A 20526-nucleotide genomic window follows, 5' to 3' on the forward strand; every position below is an offset into this window, starting at 1 on the left:
TCATTCAGCTCATATGGAGATCATTCTCTGTGGGTTTGTCACTATAAGCAGCCCCTTATAAAGTCTTGTTATCTTGTGTTATTTTATCTTATCTTAGGCTGAGCTAAGTCACTGAAGAATGTTCGGTTCATAGTCAACTCACTGCTGTTAATGAGGACATACTTGTGGGGTAGCAGCACCCCAATGCATCATGTAGACATTGCTGCGACACAAGAACCATCAACCCACTATAAATTGGGGGAAAACAGTCCTTAGCAACAATGACATGTTACTGTGATTCATCAGTCATCCTACAGGGCACGTCCTCTGCTCTCATATCCTGCTTTGTAATTGCTTTTAAAAGGTGAGCGTGACACGTTGTTTTTTTGATTGAGGCAAAGCTCCTTGAAGCACTGCGTCCCAAAGGACATTCAAAAGTTCCTCAACCCCCACCTGCTCCCACCCTCGGCAACATCCAACAACAAAAGCCCCTCATTAGGGAAGGGAGCAGATTTCCAACTTCAGTAGTGCTGTGATGGATTCCTAAGGAAAGGGAGTTAGCCATGTTCAGATCTGGTCTGGAACGGATGACTTGAAACTTAGCTTTTTTTAAATCAGTTGCTCATTTGTCATTTTGTCTTAGTAAATGTTTGTTTTCCTAAAAGACTGGAAGTCTCAATACTGAATTGTACTCCTCTGGGGGGGGATTTCAATTTCTGTGACATTACAAAGTTTTCTGTTGTCATTTATAGTCATATAACAATGTATACATTCATGTGACATCCCTGCAGCATACATATCATGATAGCCCAGGTTCTACTGAAAGAAATGATGTCTATAACTTCATTGTGCATAACAGCGTTAAGATTATACAAGTATTATTACAGAAGGAGACCAGGTAAACCAAAGATTGGAAAAAATGTAGATCTGTTGGTCGGTGCACCACTTTGGTCCAGACCGAAATATCTCAACAACTATTGGACGGATTACCATGACATTCTGTACAGACATTCGTGGTCCCCAGAGGATGAATACCAAGGATGGTCCCTTAAATCATTAGGTGATCGCATAACTTTTCATCGAGTGCCATCGTCTCGTCAAAATTTCAATTTCTCAACAAATACAAATAAATGCAAATCTAATGGCATTCCCATCAGCTCTTATCTCATGCTGACAACATCCCTACATACCAACAAGAAGAAAGTGACTCAAGTTCACCAACACGTAAATGCTTTCAAATCTTTGCTGTAGTTGGAACATGGAGAAAGCATCAGAGCAGTCCTGATCCTGTTCTAGATGGGACTTACTTTGCTCTGGTCCTAGTTGTTAATTTGTAGGGGGAAAAAAAGCCATAGCGGTACATTCATTTTTCTTGATTATGGTTATTATTTAAAAAAGACACAGCTGTACATTATTCTGATACATACATTTTTCATAAGGTGACCCAAGGAGTCATTTTTGATGTATGTATCTAACGATCAGTGATTTGAAATGAATGGATGTGAACTAGAGTGCGGATACCCGACCTGAGCCCGACGGGACCCGACGGGACCAGACGGGACCAGACGGCCGGGCCGGGTTTGGACAGATATTTAGAAATGATGTTCGGGTCAGGCACATCAGCACAATAGGGCATTTGTTGTAAAATGGTGCTGCGGCTCCTTTAAGAGAGCTCAGTGCGTGCGTGCGTGCGTGCGTGCGTAAAGAGAGATAGAGAAAGAGGAAGCAGACGTGTAGATGTGACCGGAGCAGAGTTGGTGGAATAAGTTTAAGTTTTGAAAACAGCGTGTGCGGTGTCTGAAATAAAGCCCAGACTGAAAGCCAAGCTCATTCATTTGGTCACCAGAATAAAGTGAGAGAAACTGCTCTTCGGTTACTGCTCTGTCGGACGCGGGCCGGGCTCGGACAGAAAAATGCGGCCCTATCAGCACTCTAATGTGAACTGGGCCTCCGTCACTCTTGACCTGAGGTGAATTTGACTCAGGGGCTCTTGTTTTAGGTTTAGACATCCTCTATCTGCGGTCTTAAAGCCAAAACAATGTTATTAATGTGTCATAAAACGCTTCAAAATATCTAAACACTGTACTTACGGGAAAGTAAGAGCCCGATGAGTCTCTCACAGTGGGAGTCATGAGCTTCCTGCGAGTGCAGACAGTAAGTCACCCATATAATCTCTAGTCAAGGTTTTAGTGCTGAGGCTTGGAACATGACAACCGTCTGTGTAGGTTTATCTCAACACTACAACATGTCCAAATATTTGCTCCTACAAAACCAGTGATTTTTTAATGAGTGGGATAACGTAAATATCAGGTTTACCCACCAATGGTAACACCATTTGAGATTTAATATGCGCATTATCATGTGCAAACTCATTGTTTACATTTTTCTAAAACGTTCCATTTATTACATCATAAATTTAATGTTAAAGGTCCCATGGCATGAAAATTTCACTTTATGAGGTTTTTTAACATTAATATGCGTTCCCCCAGCCTGCCTATGTTCCCCCAGAGGCTAGAAATGGTGATAGGTGTAAACCGAGCCCTGGGTATCCTGCTCTGTTTTTGAGAAAATGAAAGCTCAGATGGGCCGATCTGGAATCTTCTCCTTATGAGGTCATAAGGAGCAAAGTTACCTTCGCTTTCTCTGCTTTGACCGCCCAGAGAATTTGGCCCACCCATTAGACAGAGACATCATGGCTTTCAAACGAGCAAAGTGGCAGTTGGTCAAGGCCACCCCCCGCCCCCCGCCCTCTCCTCCTCAATAGCTACAGACACAGAAATGGCACATCCTAAGGAAAGCTCATTGTGGCTCTAGTGGCTGTAATTCTGCACCAAGGCTGAATTTCGGGAAAGAGACTTCAGATACAGTATTAGGGGACCACTAAGGCCTATATAAAAGAGACTTCAGATACAGTATTAGGGGACCACTAAGGTCTATATAAAAGAGACTTCAGATACAGTATTAGGGGACCACTAAGGTCTATATAAAAGCATCCAAAAAGCAGCATGTCATAGGACCTTTAAAGGGGAATTTTGGTATTTTTCAATATTGATGTTAATATTGGTGATCGTGAACTTTTTGCAACACTATTATGTAATAATGTGTCAATTTTGTGTCAACAACTTCTTCTACTAAGTGCCCAAAGGGAATCAATTTTAAGGATCCAGCCTGCAGAGTGAGTTCTTTGTTTACTAAGAAGAAAAACCTCCCTTTCTTGTTACAAACATTACAATATGTGTCAAAGTTGTCATTGTGCTAAACAAAGTAATACTTTTTTAAAATGTCTGATACTTCATGTTGAGCCATGTTGACAAGTCCAGAGAAAAGTTTCAGGATGAGATTTGAAACGGCTCACCGCACATCATGCAAAGATCAGTCAATCCCAGGAGAGCGTGCCAAGTGCTGCCATGCTACAGCACACTGATAGTGTCGTAAGAGAGACAAGTAAACACACCCACGCGCTCAGTGTAACCTGTGATTTCCCCTCAGAGCGCTGACACACCAGAAGGCTACTCACTCGCCCTCTCGGTCATCTGCAGGACCGTCTCCCACTGTAGGCTGCAGTGCTGGAATGGAACCAAGTACATTTACTCAAGTACTGTACTTAAGTACACATTTGAAGTACTTGTACTTGACTAGTCTTTTTATGCCACTTTCTACTTCTACTCCGCTACATGTCAGAGAGAAATATTGTACTTTTTAGTCCACTACATTCATCTAACAGCTTTAGTTACTAGTTACTTTACAAATTAAGATTTTTTTCCCCCCACAAACAAACACATGTAGTTTATGAAATACGATACCCAACAATACAGTATAACGGCCTACCAAGTCCAGCTGAAAATATTAGATGATTAAATACTTGATTGACAGAACGGTTTCTTTTATAGAGACACTTTTTGGACCTCGGGGAGCCGACTTTTCTGCCGACGGTCAGCTGTCGGGTTGGTGTGTCAGGGGCTTTAGTGAAAGAAACCATTTTTACACATCATAAGCAGCTCTCTGGAGGCCAAAAGACATGTTTCCTGCATAGAGTCATGTTTCTATGATCCTCTGGTTGGAAACTTCTGTACAGCTGTTTAAGTGATAGAAACATGAAATTGCACATGAAAGGAATCTCTGTGGAGGCCAAACTGCATGTTTACTGCATAGATCTACTGTATGTCTACAGGGGGGGGGGATCTGGTGAGAAACTACTGTAAAGTTGTTTATGTGGTAGAATAATGGGTAACACTTTACTTGAAGGTATTGAGATAATCGTGACATGACACTGTCATAACTATGACATGACACTGTCATGAACGTGTCAAACGTTATAAACAAGTCATGAACGTTTAGGACTTCTGTCATTAAGTGTCATTCGATTTTTGTCATATCAAGTTGACATTGTTTGGGTTGTCTGGATTATGACAGCTTGACATTAACCAGGATGACATTACCAGAGGATGTCTTTGTAATGACAACTTGACATAATGTTATCCTGTTAAATGTCAAGTTGTCTTAATAAGGACACTCCAAAGAAATGTAATGTCAAGTTGTCATGACAAAGACATCCTCTGGTAATGTCATCCTGGTTAATGTCAAGCTGTCATTACAAAGACATCCCAAACTAATTTAATGCCAACTTCTCATGACCAAGACAACTTTTGGTAATGTCACTTTGATTAATGTCAAGTTGACATAATCAAGACAACCCAAACAATGTCAACTTGTCATGACAATGAACGAATGACACTTGATGACAGAAGTCATAAACGTTTAGGACTTGTATATAACGTTTATGACACGTTCATAACAGTGTCATGTCATGGTTATGACAGTGTCATGTCACGATTATGTTGATACCTTCAAGTAAAGTGTTACCGAATAATGGTTAACCATCATAAGCTGAAGGCCAAAACACGTTTCCTGTAAAGACATGTTTTTATAGGAGCATCTTGTGAGAAACTACTGTAAAGTTGTTTAAGTGACAGAAACAGGTTTCCACTGTTTTTATAATGGGAGGATTTTTCTGCATTGAGTACTTTTACTTTTAATACATGGAGTACATTTTTCTGATGATACTTACATACTTTTACTCAAGTAGCATTTTCAATGCAGGGCTTTTACTGTAACAGAGTGTTTTTACAGTGTGGTATTAGTACTTTTACTTAAAGGTCCTATGACATGCTGCTTTTTGGATGCTTTTATATAGACCTTAGTGGTCCCCTAATACTGTATCTGAAGTCTCTTTTATATAAACCTTAGTGGTCCCCTAATACTGTATCTGAAGTCTCTTTTATATAGACCTTAGTGATCCACTAATACTGTATCTGAAGTCTCTTTTATATAGGCCTTAGTGGTCCCCTAATACTGTATCTGAAGTCTCTTTCCCGAAATTCAGCCTTGGTGCAGAATTACAGCCACTAGAGCCAGTCCCACAATGAGCTTTCCTTAGGATGTGCCATTTCTGTGTCTGTAGCTTTAAATGCTATTGAGGAGGAGGGGGGGGGCAAGGTGGAGGTGTGGCCTTGACCAACTGCCACTTTGCTCGTTTGAAAGCCATGATGTCTCTCTCTCTCATGGGTGGGCCAAATTCTCTGGACGGGCAAAGCAGAGAAAGGGGAGGTAACCTTGCTCCTTATGACCTCATAAGGAGAAGATTCCAGATCGGCCCATCTGAGCTTTCATTTTCTCAAAAGGCAGAGCAGGATACCCAGGGCTCGGTTTACACCTATCACCATTTCTAGCCACTGGGGGACCATAGGCAGGCTGGGGGAACGCATATTAATGTTAAAAAACCTCATAAAGTGAAATTTTAAATAAAGGATCTGAATACTTCTTCCACAACTGGCAGGCTGTCACTCCCAGCACCAAGGCTTGCCTTTAGCGAGGTTAGCTGCCGAGGGGGCCACGGGGCTCTGGAGCTTATTACTTCACTATACAGCTGTCATTCAGTGCAGAGTAGATGCCGAGAGACGAGGGAAGGGAGGAGGAATGGTGATGCACATTCATCGACCTGCCCAAAGAGGCTCAACAAATCTGCCCTGAGGTTTATTTTATATTTGATTGTAAAAGGGTTTGAATGAGGCCACCCAAGCAGCATAAACAGGCCGATGGGGAGTCAGGATGTAGTCAAACACAATAAATAAGCTCCATTGATCCCAAGGAGGCTCTCAGTTGGCAATTGGGCTGTCGCTGCAGTTCATGAGCTATGGCCCGTCCAGGCAGCCCGGGGAGAGGTGACTGATGGGAACAAGTAAGACAATGCAAGGCCAAGAAAGTTATTAATCCTCTTAAAGGAATAACCCACCATGGGATTTTTATACGCTGTTAGAGGGCATCAATTTAATACATTTGATTTCAGCAGTTAGTTTGGCAATTATTGTCCTTTCCCTTTTTTGCCGTTGCATTTCACCGCCCTGTCTTGTCTAGTTGGGTTAGTGTTTTCCGTGTCTCGCTTTAGCCAGACCGTCCTCCACAGCTCTGCGGAGGAAGGTCTGGTTAGTCCAGACAGCAATCTGGGATGGGAGAAAAACGTGCTCTGGTTTATTGGCATTTCTTTAAAACAATCACAATTGTCTTGGGCGGCGCTAAGCACCGGACGGAGCCCCGGTGCCTCTGCAAAATAGCCTCGGGAAGAACTTGTTTTGGTGGAACGTGTAGGTTCAGAAGTAGTTTTATTCGTGCAACAGAAAACTCAGATTGGCCAGGTAGTCTAGCTAGCTGTCTGGATTTACCCTACAGAGATCTGAGGAGCAGTTAACCATAGTCCTCAGAACGCCAACACAAAAGGAAGGGGAAGGTGACGGGACATCCGAAAACACTGACATCCGGCAGAAAGAAACCAGAGCAATCCCTGAATGGGGAATGTCGTGGGTATAGACCAGGGTTTTCCTAGTCTGGATCCACGGAAGGACATTTCCAGGATAAAGCCTGACATCTGACACGTGGCTCAAGTGCAGGATGTCTGCTCTCTGTGTGTTGCCATTCTTGAATCCCTTCGCTACGGAAACAACAACCTTTGAGCTGGTAAGCTACATGCGGAAAATGACAAGTTGTAAAGACAATTTGGATGGTGCAACAAGACAGGCCTGCTTGGTTCTTTCAGGGAATGATTGTTAAGATTCACAAAGAATAGGTTTACGTTTTTTACACTGACAAAGTACACAACGATACACTGGTAAGAGCCTATGACATTCAACCATGTATCCAGCTAATATAAATAGCTCATCTTACTGTTTTTCTAAAAGAAACTCGCCATTGTGTACAAAACTTGAGCTGTTTGTGAATGTCAAGAGTCCACTTTTAAAGCCATTTGAGAGGTTGAATCATTTTAGCAGATCACTCTGTGGCAAGTACCACGTGGCTGCACAAACAGGAACTTAGTAAAAGTACTTGTTTTAGTAGAACTCACGGAAATCAAGATCCATTGTTTTAAAAAAAAAAATGTACGTTGTAAACCTGCCACTATTATCATTGTAAACTGGATTATATGCCGTGAATGGAAAGCAAGGTTTTCCGAATGGTCAGCCATTTCTAAATTGAAGCTAAATTGTATTGTTTGCAGTGTTTTGGTGTGTACATTTGGCCTTTTTTTTGATTGAAATCATGCAGAAAGATAAAAGATAAAGATCTGTTCTGCATTTCTACTCCATCCTGATACTCCAAAGGTTCAGGTGATATAGTGGCATCTACGTGACTTTTATTACAGCATGTTTCAGCTCTCTAGATCATTTTGTGTACGGTGTGATACCCAGCAGTGATAACACGGGTGAAGACAGGATTATCAACAGCACTTGCTGCCCTCTTCTTTTCTCAAGTCCCCATGCACGCAGTCTTTTCACATCTATTCAGCCTTACGGAGTTGCTCCCATCACAAATAGCCTGCAAAAGTCACAGGTCACAGTTCAATGGCTGAAGGCAGCAAACCAGAATTCATATTCGTTTCACGAATGCTGGCTTCCAGTGACTGAAAAAATAAAAATAAAGCAATTAACCTTCTGTCCCGGACGTGATTCGTAGGCAACTTAACGAGAACGTTCTGTGCTTTTAATTACTCCAACGTCGCACAGCCTAGCCAGGATTAAAAGTTATTTCAAGGTAAAGTGGAGCGCTGACAGGAGCGTGGCCACTTGAGAGATATCGGTGCTCATAACAGGAACGAGGTGTGTATCAGAGTGGAACTCAATGCAACCTGCAGCAGGTCTTCTCTATCTGACAACTGCATTAACATTTCATATTTAAATATAGATGATTCTTTCAGCAGAGTAAAGACAGCAGTCAATAAGGAGGCGAGTGATGATGCCAGCAGACTGTGTCATGACCCCTCTTGTAATATTCAGTAAAATGTAATATCGCATTATGAAGACGTTGGAGTCCAGCTGCCAGTAGATTTCTGCTTGAGTTGTTTATGAGGACTGGGCTGTTATGAATTTTGAAGTAGTTATTACAGACATGATGTGGCTGTGAGGCGATTACAATATGGCCTGGCTGACAAATACATAGTTCTTGTAAAATCATTATTTACCATGTGAATATGACTCCATCACATAGTTACGATTAGCTCCATTAGACTAAAAACACCTTTATTATTTTACAATTACTTTTTAGATTTTTAGCTACAAATATCACAGCATTGTGATTTGTATAGCAACGCTTCTGTATTTGGCCTCATCAATATTTATACACCAATATTCTAGTCTTTCAGTTATGAGTAGAGCAAAAAAGCTCTGGTCAAAGCGGTGTGTACTGTGAACAGCCCACACGATTCCTACTGAGATAAAGTTAGCGTACATAAACGACTACTATCACACACACTGAGGAGTGACATTACAGTAGTTCGCCTGATTAAAAATCCGTCAAGGCTGTCGGGTTCTAGTCTCCGACTCACACTTCTTACTTTTCTCTTAGTCTAGATCAAGGATAGGACATCTCCAGGATAAAGCCCGATATCCTGATGAACTCCCTTCGCTTCGGGGAAACAACAACAAACTTCGAGCTAACAAGCTACACGCTGAAAATGGCGAGTTGTGAAGAATATTTGGATCGTGCAACAAGATTAGGCCTGCTCGATTCTTTTGGGGGAATGATTGTAAAGATTTACAAAGAATAGGTTTACAGCATTTCCTCTCTAACTGGGCACGTTTTTAAGTGGGACAGTATTGTGTTAACAGTTAAAGCTATGGTGCGTAGTTTCTGTCTCTCCCTTGAGGAACACCACTGTCGGAGCATCCACATGATACAAGCCTTCTGTGATCTCGCACCACCCCCCAAACACAGTTGCTAGTAACCAAGGAGGACATGGAGGATTAAAAAAAACATGATGGACTCTTTAGAAGAGGTCATTATTTTCACTCGATGGTCGACACCATTTTGTAAACATAGCCATACTGAGAAATACAGACAGTTGTACTCATTTGACAATGGCTTAAATGTAACAGACATTCATTATTATAAAAAAAGTTATGCACTAAAGCTTTAACTTCCTTTAATATTGTATGTAGCGTTTTCTTTCGCGGGGTGCAAATGTTCCACCAAAACAAGTTCCTTCCTGAGACCATTTAGCAGAGCCACCGTCACTGTGTCCGGAGCTTAGCGCCGCCCAAGACGATTGTGATTGGTTTAAAGAAATGGAAATAACCCAGAGCGGTTTTTCTCCTATCCCGGAATGCATCTGTGTTGTAGCCAGACCTTACTCCACAGCGCTGTGGAGATAGGTCTGGCAATTAGGGCTGTGCGCGATTGAAGAAATTCTTAGGCGACTAACACTCAACTGTATCGACTAATCGATTAGTTGATTTAAATCAACAGATCTGTAAATCTGAGTTTCTCCGCCAAGAGTCGTGCAAAAGCACCACTTTAATTCTTGGGTTTACCAGAGATGTGCTTGTATATTTCTTGGAAATAAGTCATTCAGCATGAAAAAAAGCATAAAACATGACTAATCGACTAAAGAAATCTAAGTTGACTAACACCAAAACGACCGATTAGTCGACTAAGAGGGAGCAGCCCTACTGGCAATGCAAGACTACTTTTCTCTATGCACAATGGAATCCCCTTTATCATACTTTAATCCTAATAAAAAGATTATCTGCTGAAAACCCAAACTAACCAAGAGTCCAATTCACCTCACCTCTGTTGAGAACTGTAATGGTAGAATCATTTCTTGAAGGGTGGAACCTTCCAATAAACTGAGCGAAAAACATCAATAAAGCAACATTTCAAATAAACAACACAGCCAAAAGCATAAATACATATTTATATCCTTTGTATGATGGTAGCAAGTTACCTCTTCCAAACACCATGGAGTTGGTAGATGCAGTCAATTTCACTTTCCTCTGCACGCACACTTTTTCTGCAATATCACTGCAGTATTTTCTCAATCTATGATTTGGAAATATGGCTTATTTATTTTCAGATAGTGCAAGATCCAAAAGACTAGAAAGACTCTGAAGATGGGAAAATAATGGTGTCCTTCAGACATAATCATATATTGTTGTGTTTTCTCTCTGTTCTTTTTCATTCCTCACAGCAGATTCAGTACTACCAAAATGTTGCAATTTATAACTTGATTTTTTTTCAAGCAGTGTTTTTAACAAACAAAAGAACTGCGTTTCCTGCTCGTGACAAAGGCTCATCATAACAGTGGTGACAGCACACTGACAGGCAAGGCTAATGTAACTCTACCTGAATGTTGCTTTAAAAACTTAAATTTCCGCTTTTATTAGGAGCGGCTACAAAATCTGAGACCGATTTCCAGAACAGAAACAGAACTCATGATCTGTGTTTCACAGCACAGTATTTAAAGCAGGTTAGGCAGTTTTATGGGCAGAAATCTCATAATGTAAATTGTAATTCAGATGGTGTGAGAGAAAATTTGACTTCTGCACCTCCTCTTGGCTCAGGCTTTAGAAAAGTTCCTACTGGCTGTTCCACAAATGCAGATTTGTGTTGCACGTCCCTTTAGTCCCGCGGGCGCCAGACTATTGCTACCCACTGCTTCTAATTAGTTAGGATAAGTCACAATGCAGAGAACTAATTTCACTACACATTGTACTGTGTGTGACAAATAAAATAAGATTTCTTCTGCTATTGCGTACGCTGCAAAGCAATGTCATCACATTCTATCTTTCCAGTTATTGTCACTTTATCTTATCGGTCTATCTCTTTAATGTCATTTTATCCTATATTGTCTTTTATGTTTATTTATTGCTGAGCTGACCCGTTTTATTGTACCGTTGACCGTGGTTAACCTACATGTAGTCTCCCATTGCCAGACCTTCCTTCACAGCACTGCAGAGGAGGTTCTGGCTAGTCCACACAGAATTCCTGGATGGGAGAAAAACGTGCTCTGGTTTATTGGCATTTCTTTAAACCAATCACAATTATCTTGGGCGGAGCTGAGCGCCGCACGTAGCCCCGGTGCCTCTACAAAATAGCCTCTGGAAGGAACTTGTTTTGGTGGAACATGTGTACGTTCAAAAGTAGTTTTAGTCGTGCAAGAGAAAACTCAGATTGGACAGATAGTCTAGCTAGCTGTCTGGATTTACCCTGCAGAGATCTGAGGAGCAGTTAACCATAGTCCTCACAAATCCACCGGAGGTTAGAATTACAACAAAAAAGGAAGAGGAAGGTAACGGGACATCCGAAAATAGTGACATCCGGCAGAATTTCCGGCAGAACGAGAATCCCGGAAGTGGAATGTTGTGGATATAGACTAGTGTTTTCCTAGTCTGGATCAACGGAAGGACATTTCCAAGATAAAGCCCGACATCAGACGAGATCTGAGGAGCAGTTAACCATAGTCCTCATAAATCCACCATAAATAGAACGCCAACACAAAGGAAGCGGAAGGTGACGGACATCCAGCCGAAAAGAAGGACATCCGGTGGAATTTCCGGCGGCACTGGAGCAATCCCGGAAGTGGAACCTCACGGATATAGACTAACCTACATACGACCAACAAAACTGAAACTTGAACGTTCCCCTCCGTGTTCCTTCATCTCCTCCTGCTAATCAGCACATCATCGTCACCATCTTCAACCTCCCTCTCAACATCATCATCATCATAACTGCCACCCCCCACCTCCTCCTCATTTCCATCATGACCATAAGTGGCAGTATCATAATCTCTCTTCCATTAACACCAGTTGGTGTAAATATGTGTAAGCACGTTCAAAATGCCATCCATACATGACAGAAACAATTATGCTCTATCAGGCAATGAAGCTGCGCAGGGATTGTGACTAATGGATAAAAGCCCATTTTATGCATTGCTTGTAATGCAGCTGACCCCTCCTCCCACATCCATCTGAGGTCATCAGAGCACAGAAACTCAATTTGATTCACACACTGTCCAATTCTTAATACATAATTAGCCTGGTGAGGATGTACGATTGGCTGGTAATTGAATCAGCACGACCGCAGTGCTGCAGTCCTGTACTCAAGGAAACACTGAAAACTTACAGGTGTGTATGAGTAGATGGAATATACTGTGTACTCATTGATCATTTTGTACATAAAAGAAAAAACAACCTTTTGTGTTAGGTTAGATGAGTAGATATGTCAGCATCTTATCAAAAGCTCAATGGTAAAGGAGTTGTCAGAAAGTCAGCAGGTATCCATCATTAGGGTTTCCTCTACAGGATGCTGCGAGGCGGATTAAATGTCAGTGGTGCTGATACATGGCTGTCCTGAGGACTTGAGCTTATAGTTCTAGACACAGTGCCAACCCCTGAACAGTGTAAAGGACGCATGCTATAGATTTGTCAAAAACATCTTCTCGAGATGAACTTTAAAAAATGGAAAAGGAAGATCTGTAAATGGTTTATTGATGCCATTTACACCTTTATGGTCACTTTTTAAACTAGTTCATGTAGCCGCAAACAGGTTAAATGATAAAAATAAGTAATTGTACTTATAAACCTAATGTCCACAGCATTGCTGTGGACATTAGGTTTTCAATGTTTAGCACTGCGGGCCCCCATAGACAAAATTGAGACAACTGCGCCCAGCACTCCCCGCCAGTTTAGATAGAGGAAAGTCAGTGTTCCAGGGACGTTCCAGGGATAACAATGTTATGATAGTGCAACATGAAAAAAGTTCACATTAATGTTCCCTCCTTATTCTTTGTTGGACTTCTACCATGTTGGATAATCATCTCTATGTTTCGGAAATATATTTCCCATGATGTATTGGGGAACGTAAACAGGAAGTATAATTTTGCCATGGATTCACTGAGTTACGCTTCGGGCTACAATCATTTTAGCCTATATTACTTTACATTTTGGCCAATTTGCTCAATTAAAAGTATGCCGAATTAGCTATTAGCAGTTCCTGTTTTGAATGTACTCAGGGAAGAATAGACCAGTGGTTTTCAAAGTGGGGTTCGGGGAGCCTGAGGGGCCCTTAAGTAATTCATTTTCACTATAATTCCATCCATAAGTAACACAACGACAGAATGTATGACTATTTTGGTCACGTGTTTAATACGCTTTCTGTAATAAAACATCTAAAAAGCTCAAATCCTATCAGATGGGGGACCCTGGGACAAAATCTTATGAAATGGGGGAGTTCAGATTGGGAGTATGACCGCAAGTCTAGATGCATGTGTTTGTGTCAGGTTTAGTGGGTGCCAGTTCCATCGGTGGTTATAAAACATATCATTTACTAGCCATTGGCCTCATTAGCTGGGTCACAGTCCGTGCTGCTGCAGACCCGGTTGATAAGCATTCCAAAATCAGTGGCCAAAGTACAATAACTAACCGCTCCAGCTGTTGTCAGATCACCAGCATGCATGGAGCTCTTTCAACTCCCGCAGTAGCTTTGCCTCATGTCTCTCCCCCTCTGCACCTCACAGTTTGACAAGAAAATTGAGTTTCAAGTATTACAGTGTCAAAACACAAAAACACCTGTCACTATTTAACTGGGCTTTAGAGTTTGGGCATTTCACTTTAAAAGTACCCTATTCCCAGAGGTTATTATCTTCTGTTTCAGATTGGGTTTCGAGGCAACATAAGAAAGGGCATTTTGTATGAACCACCAATTGCGTAACCATGAAAACTACATACAACGCAAAACAACAAAGTAATAGTTACAAACAACTATAAATGATTGACCGTGCAACTCCGTCAGCAACCAGCAAGGTTCAATCAATCGCCTTAAAAATGTGAGATTGAGCTGTAAAAGTACACAATGAATTCCAATGCTGTGATTCAGACCCATCTGCTTGTAGTTGTCAGTATTTGGTGTACACACGTGTGTGAGAGTCAGTAAACACACAGGGTGTGTTGATGGCACGCTCTGGAGTGCAGAGGAAAGCAGCACCACATAGATATGTAACTACAGACTAACTTGACGCTTGTTTCCAGAGGGAAAACACTGCTTGGGATCTCGTGTTTGGTGAAAATATCGGATAATCTCATAGAAATCATACGCAAAAATATACACTAAAATCATATCAAATCAAAGTAATATGTTCAGGGAGATGAAGCCAGTCATTTTGTTCCAAAACAAGGGAATGTGACGTGTATATGCTGCCCTCACGATACGACTTTAAGTTCAATGTATTAACAAAAGTTAAAAGACAAGTACAAGCATAAGACATAATGCAGATATGTGAAATGGGACACCCTGGTAAGCCATTTGAAGCTTGTGTTTAGGGGCCCAGACACTGGCAAAAAAATATACATACATACATACATACATACATACATACATACATACATACATACATACATACATACATACATACATACATACATACATACATACATACATACTTTCTAATTCAGGTGCATTCTTCTGCAAATATGAAACCATATCACACCTGCTTGTGCCTTCCTATGTAGCAGACCTCTGTGCATCATGCTTACTGAAAAGTGCCCAAAAAAAATGTAGCTAGCCATCTGCTGCTAGAAGCAGCTGGGATGTACTGTAGATGACAGGTATCACAAAGCTGCAGGTAGCGCAGCCTTTCCTCAGCATGCTCTCTTAATTTTGAAAACTTTCTTTTCTGGAATTAGAGACATGTCCTTTAAACTGGCAAACTGCATTTTACAGGGTTCCCACTAGGGCTGCACAATTAATGGCAATTTTATCAAAATTGCAACATGGACTAGTGCAATATCCAAATCGCAGAGAGGTGCAATATGTGTCTAACCATTCTGAATGAAGTATTGTGGTGCTGCAGAGACGTCCCGGCCCACAGATCCTATCCTACAGACTGAAGAAAACATCTTTGTTTGGTACAGATCCTCGCAAAAATCACGTGCTAATCACAAATGAGAATAATGATACAAAAACGATCATTCCCTCCAATATCGTGAATCATATTGCAATCGTAATATCAGTCAACATAATCGCAATAAGATATTTTCCTCATATCGTTAAGCCCTTGTTCCCACGGTCATGGAAAACTTGGAAAAGTCATGGGATTTCAAAATCTCATTTTCAAGGCTGGAAAAGTCACGGAAGCAGTAAAATCCTTGAAAGTTTTTTAAAGTAATCCTCCGTGAACAGCCTGATAGCCCGTACTATTTTCTGCAGCTGTAAAGTAGCTCTAGGATCCTAAGATGTTTGAATATTGCCAGGCAAGTGTACATTTAATATTCCATGTGTGATATGTTGGGAATGGTCATGTACATTTTTATTAAGGGTCCTTGAAAAGTGGTGGAAAAGTTTTGAAATTTTTGTTCATGAAAATACAGTATATGGGAACCCTGATTTTACTCTAAATGAAAGAAAAGAATTAAAAGGAGTATTCTGGTTGATTTGTGTGTGCCTATGAATTTGTGTGTGTTAACATCGGCCATGTTCACACTTCTTTGAAACTTCCAGAACAAAAATCTGGAATGATGCTTTTTAAAAACATGAACACACAGATTAGTGAAGTGTTTTTGACACGTTTTCGGACTTCTTTCATATAGGTTGCTTTCCTGGATAGAATTGGTGCTAAATTAAGTGAACAGGTGTTGGCAAACAAGTGCCTATTTACACATGCAGCAGACACGGAGCAACTATTTCATTCATGTGGATTGGTTTCTGGCCACCTGACAAGTAACTCAAATATTTACTCTGCTTTTAGCTCGGTTTGGTCTCAGACAGGGAAATCTCTCTGGGCGTTCTTTCTTTGAGTTGTTTTTTACAAGACACACATAGTCCTTGAATTAATAGTCGATATAAAAAAAGATATTTAAGTGCAGCTTTAATAGTGGACTATAAATTCCCTTTCTTAATCCTTTACTGAGAAACAGTTGTTAACTGATATGCATTTGTACATTATGCAGGGAGTAACCGTGAGTTTATCTGTCCTGCTTCTTGTCGGTGTACGGTTTATTCATGTGGCCGTTTCTCTGTGACTGATCTGCTGTCTGACTAAAGGGATTCTGGGAGTTTGTCTGCTGCATGTCCTGTCTCTTCTCATGTCAGCCGAGCCTGTCTGCGCTATCAGCATCCGCTAACGTCTCCGAGACCCTCCCTTCTCCTGCTCACTGCTAGCGGATGTCCACTGGACCAAGACGGCGCTCATGTCCTCAGGATGTCCACCCCGGTGCTCACATTCTGTTTATTTGGAAAATTCTGCTATTCAAATTGTACCTGGGTTGGCCTTATTTCATACCTGACTGCCTGGAGGGAGAGTCCTTGTCTGTGAGGTCTTTTGTGAGCTTTCTCTCGGTTCTATTTATTTTATTTTTTCATGGCAGTACTGTTTTTGTTCTATTTGATACTAAGTTCTGTGGGAGTCTTTTATTTCTGAGTTTTCTCAGTTAAAACGCACTTTTCACATTGTTAATAGTGGCTATAAGAACAGAAATACCTTAATTACTGAAAATGTGACACCCATGCTTTCATATTTTCACTAACTTTAATCCCGTTATATCGCCTAATTTTGACTTGACGGGATGGGAGGACTGAATATGTTTCTCTGTAAAAACACACACAAGCAATAGTTATCATCCCGAGGCGGTTTATCTGCACTTTCAGTCCAAGAGCACGCCCTAAACAAAAGCAGTGTGTGTGTGCGTGTGTGTGTGTGTGTGTGTGAAATCCATCATTTGAATGGTCATAAGACTGGAAGTATAGCCTTGGTCACTTCCACTAGTGGCCCAGAGTCAAAGTGGTGTTCTCACTGCTGGCGTTTAAACAGATGAAGAGGCTGTCTGACATGTCCGGACAACTCAAGCAACGCTGGTAATATGCCAACATCACACAGACACAGACACACACACAGACACACACACACAGACACACACACAGGCCTAAAAATAACACTTGATAACATTCCCCATTAAGCCAATGACAAGGATTTTTTTTTTTTTTTTAAAGTAAGAATTGTGAACAATCTTACGAAGAAAATGAGAGAAAAAGAGGGACAACTGTATTAAGAAGCAAAGGAAAAACAAGGGAAATAAATCGACATTATTGGATAGTTGTTTCTGGAATGTTTTCTTAGCGCATTGTCATTTCAACATGTACAGAAACCGATAGGACTGGCGGGGCGGTGACACAACACTTGCTGGATCTTATGATGGATGATATTCAGTATTTAAGCCCTTTAGGTAAAAGTGACCATGTGTTCACCTGTGGTTTGATGTTTAAGGTCATTTGTTACAAAAACGTTAAGAAATTAAGTTATAAGGAAGAATTACAACAAGGGCAATTTTGAGGGAATTAGAAAACTTTGATTGGGTACATCCAGTGGTGTAGTCTACGTGATACGCAGGTATACGCATTATACCCACTAAGAAAGCTCCGGGATTTCCATATACCCACTTAAAAATGCCCAATACGAAACAAATCAAAAAAAAAAAATACTATTGATTTTTTTTTTTTTTTTTTTTTTTTTTGCTTTTTTTTTAAATAAAGGGATTTCCACCGCAAATTGGGGCATAAAAGTGTATCAGAATGCAGGAAATTAAGTCGTTGACGCTCAAAACTTCCCTGGGGGAGGACACCCTGACCCCCCACTATGAAATGCCCCCCCCAAAAGGCCCATTCTGGCCCATATATATAGGCCCATACATATACAGTACACCAACTACAATACATTAGACTACACCACTGGGTACAATACCTATCCAATTATGATGTTTATTAAAAAAAAAATGAAGACTAATTAAGGCTGAGGACAAGTCTGTACCAATCAGTAAAACCAGGCCTATGAATAAGCATCACTTCTGCTTGGACAGCATTACAACGAGGAAAATTAAAGAAAAGAATTATCTTGCGAGAAATGCAATAAAAACTCTGAGGTAAAACAGGAGTATCAGAGAGTTCGAACCTTTGCCATATTAAAAGAAAGAGGAAGATTTGAAGAGAAGATTTGGCAAGACACCAAGGGCTGCACAATTAATCGCAATTTTATCGAAATCGCAATATGGACTAGTGCAATATCCAAATCGCAGGGAGGGTCCCAATATTTGTTAAAGGCAAAATATGTGTCTAACCATTCTAAAATAAAGTATTGTGGTGCTGCAGAGACATCCCGGCCTTCATTTTTTTTTTTTTTTTTATAGTTTTCAATGGAAATGAGAAAGGATACAAAAATGATCATTCCCTCCAATATCGTGAATCATATCGCAATCGCAACATAATAACAGTCAAAATAATCGCAATTAGATATTTTCCTCATATGTGCAGCCTTAAAGACAATTAAAAAAATTTAATAAAAGTTTATCTGGAATTATATAAATAATTTTTTTTTTAGGATTATATACTAAATTTTATTCCATATAATATTAATAAACAGACTACCTACCAAGAAAAATTATGGTCTGCTTCCTGGCTGTCTTGGCCTTTGAATCTTCGTGCTTGGCGGCTCCTTGAGCTCCGTTGATGCCGCCGCCGCCATCCGCACCTCCCAAAGGTCTCCGCAGGACCAGGACCATGGCCCAGCACATGACGGCCACGCCGATCAGCACGACCATGTACACGATGAAGGCCACGAAGATGCTGACCCTGTACATCACCCAGTGCTCCCGCAGGTTGGTACAGAAAGTCAGATCCTGGGCGGGGGCGTCCGCCCGGAGGGGAATGTGTCCCTGCGCTCCCGTGGCGATCAGCAACGGCAGGGCCACGAGCACGGACACCAGCCAGGCGAAGGTGATGAGGACGGAGGTGCGCTTGCCCCCCAAGGCTTTGTAGCGGAACGGGTGACAGATGGCGACGTAGCGCTCGAAGCTAAGCGTGGCTACGTTGAGGATCGTGGCGTAGCTGCAAGCCTCGAACAGGAAGTTGTAGATCTTGCACGGAGCGTCCCCCTGTTCGGTTGTGAACGGGAACCAGATCGCGCTGTAGAGCTCCACCGGCATGCCGATGAGCAGGACCAACAGGTCCGAGCACGCCAGGCTGACCATGTGGTCGGTCACGTTCTTCTGCAGGTAGCCGTTACGCCGCAGCACCTGGGTCACTCTGATCGTGACCGAGTTACCCAGGATGCCCGTCACCAGGATGAGGCTGTACAGAACCGTCAGGAAGATTTTGACAGGGTAGGTGGGTTCAAGTTCGCGCCAGTCTTTCTGTTCTTTCTCACTCATGGTCACAGAGTGGGGAGCTCAGATTTCCACAGATATTGATTATTCCCCCCCCCCCTTCCCTTTAGCTTATCAGTTCTGCTGGGTGAAGTCTCTGCGATTAGAGCCAGAAGTGAGCCTTTTTCCGAGATAACTTAACACTGCCCACTTCTCTTAGTCTGGAACACTGTCTGATTCTTCAAGGAGAGTATCCCAGCGGGTGGTGAACTCCAAATCACAGCAGATGGAACATTTCATGACACTACAGTTAGAGAATGTGAGGATCCGTCTGTACTTTTTAAGTTTCTGGTATGTTTTCAAATATTCAGTGTCCTCCTATCGCCAAAAAAAAAGTCCAGTGTGATGTGGTTCCCGGCCTGGCCCATCTCCTCCTCCGGTAGGCTACCTGATGATCCTCTGGGATCCCCGAGAGTCCTCGTAGGTTTTCAGTCCAGGCTCAGGTTGGTTTCACCATATAGTCTGAGCAAAGTGTTAACCAACACTGCACTCGCACAGGTTTCCTCCTCCCCCCCCACCTAGGAGGGCAGGGCAGTTCCACATTAGGTCAGGCACGGTGAGCCCTGAGGCCTGCTCTCATTTCTTATCATCACAACACACGGGCCTCCCCCTTTCACAGAAACACTTGGCTTTCACGCCAAGTTACTGTCGAGATTAGGAATAAAGAAACATGAACTGGGATGCAACTTGGAAACCAAATAGAAAGAAAAAAAAACTGAATAAAAACATGACTGACTTTGACCAAATAAATAAAACCGGATGAGATTAACGACCTACTGTAGGAGTTTAGTTTGGAGATGTTAAAGACAAAAGCTGGAGCAGCTGAAAGTGACATTCAGAGAAGAAGTGGCTGAGAATGTGGCAGAGAAGAACTATCTAGGCAAGACAGAGAAGTCCAAAGTGGACAAGGTAGCTTTTAGATAAATAATAATAATAAAAAAACTAAGTGCAGGGAAGTTGAGGAGTTCAAACAGGAAGTGAGCTGAAATAAACCAGGCATAGCTGCGTAGGTTAGGTGAAGGAGGTATGTTAGTGT

General features: G+C 41.6%; 1 protein-coding gene across 3 annotated transcripts in view; it reads right to left on the minus strand.

The window, feature by feature from the left end:
• gpr39 (G protein-coupled receptor 39) overlaps positions 1-20041 on the minus strand; it is a 44207-nt gene extending 24166 nt beyond the window's left edge. The window contains exons 1-2 of one of the 3 annotated variants that reach the window (XM_039818455.1): positions 18719-20039; positions 3497-3545 (exon numbers count right to left, since the gene is read on the minus strand). In XM_039818455.1, coding sequence (XP_039674389.1) covers positions 3497-3545; positions 18719-19496 — 827 coding nt within the window. In that variant the 5' untranslated portion in view covers positions 19497-20039. Of the gene's footprint in view, positions 1-3496; positions 3546-18718 lie in introns of all 3 variants that reach the window. The other 2 variants (XM_039818456.1, XM_039818453.1) reach the window with 2 other exon arrangements.
• Between the last annotated feature and the right edge of the window lie 485 nt (positions 20042-20526).

This window comes from Perca fluviatilis, chromosome 12 (assembly GCF_010015445.1).
Source record: "Perca fluviatilis chromosome 12, GENO_Pfluv_1.0, whole genome shotgun sequence".
Classification (NCBI taxonomy): Eukaryota; Metazoa; Chordata; class Actinopteri; order Perciformes; family Percidae; genus Perca; species Perca fluviatilis.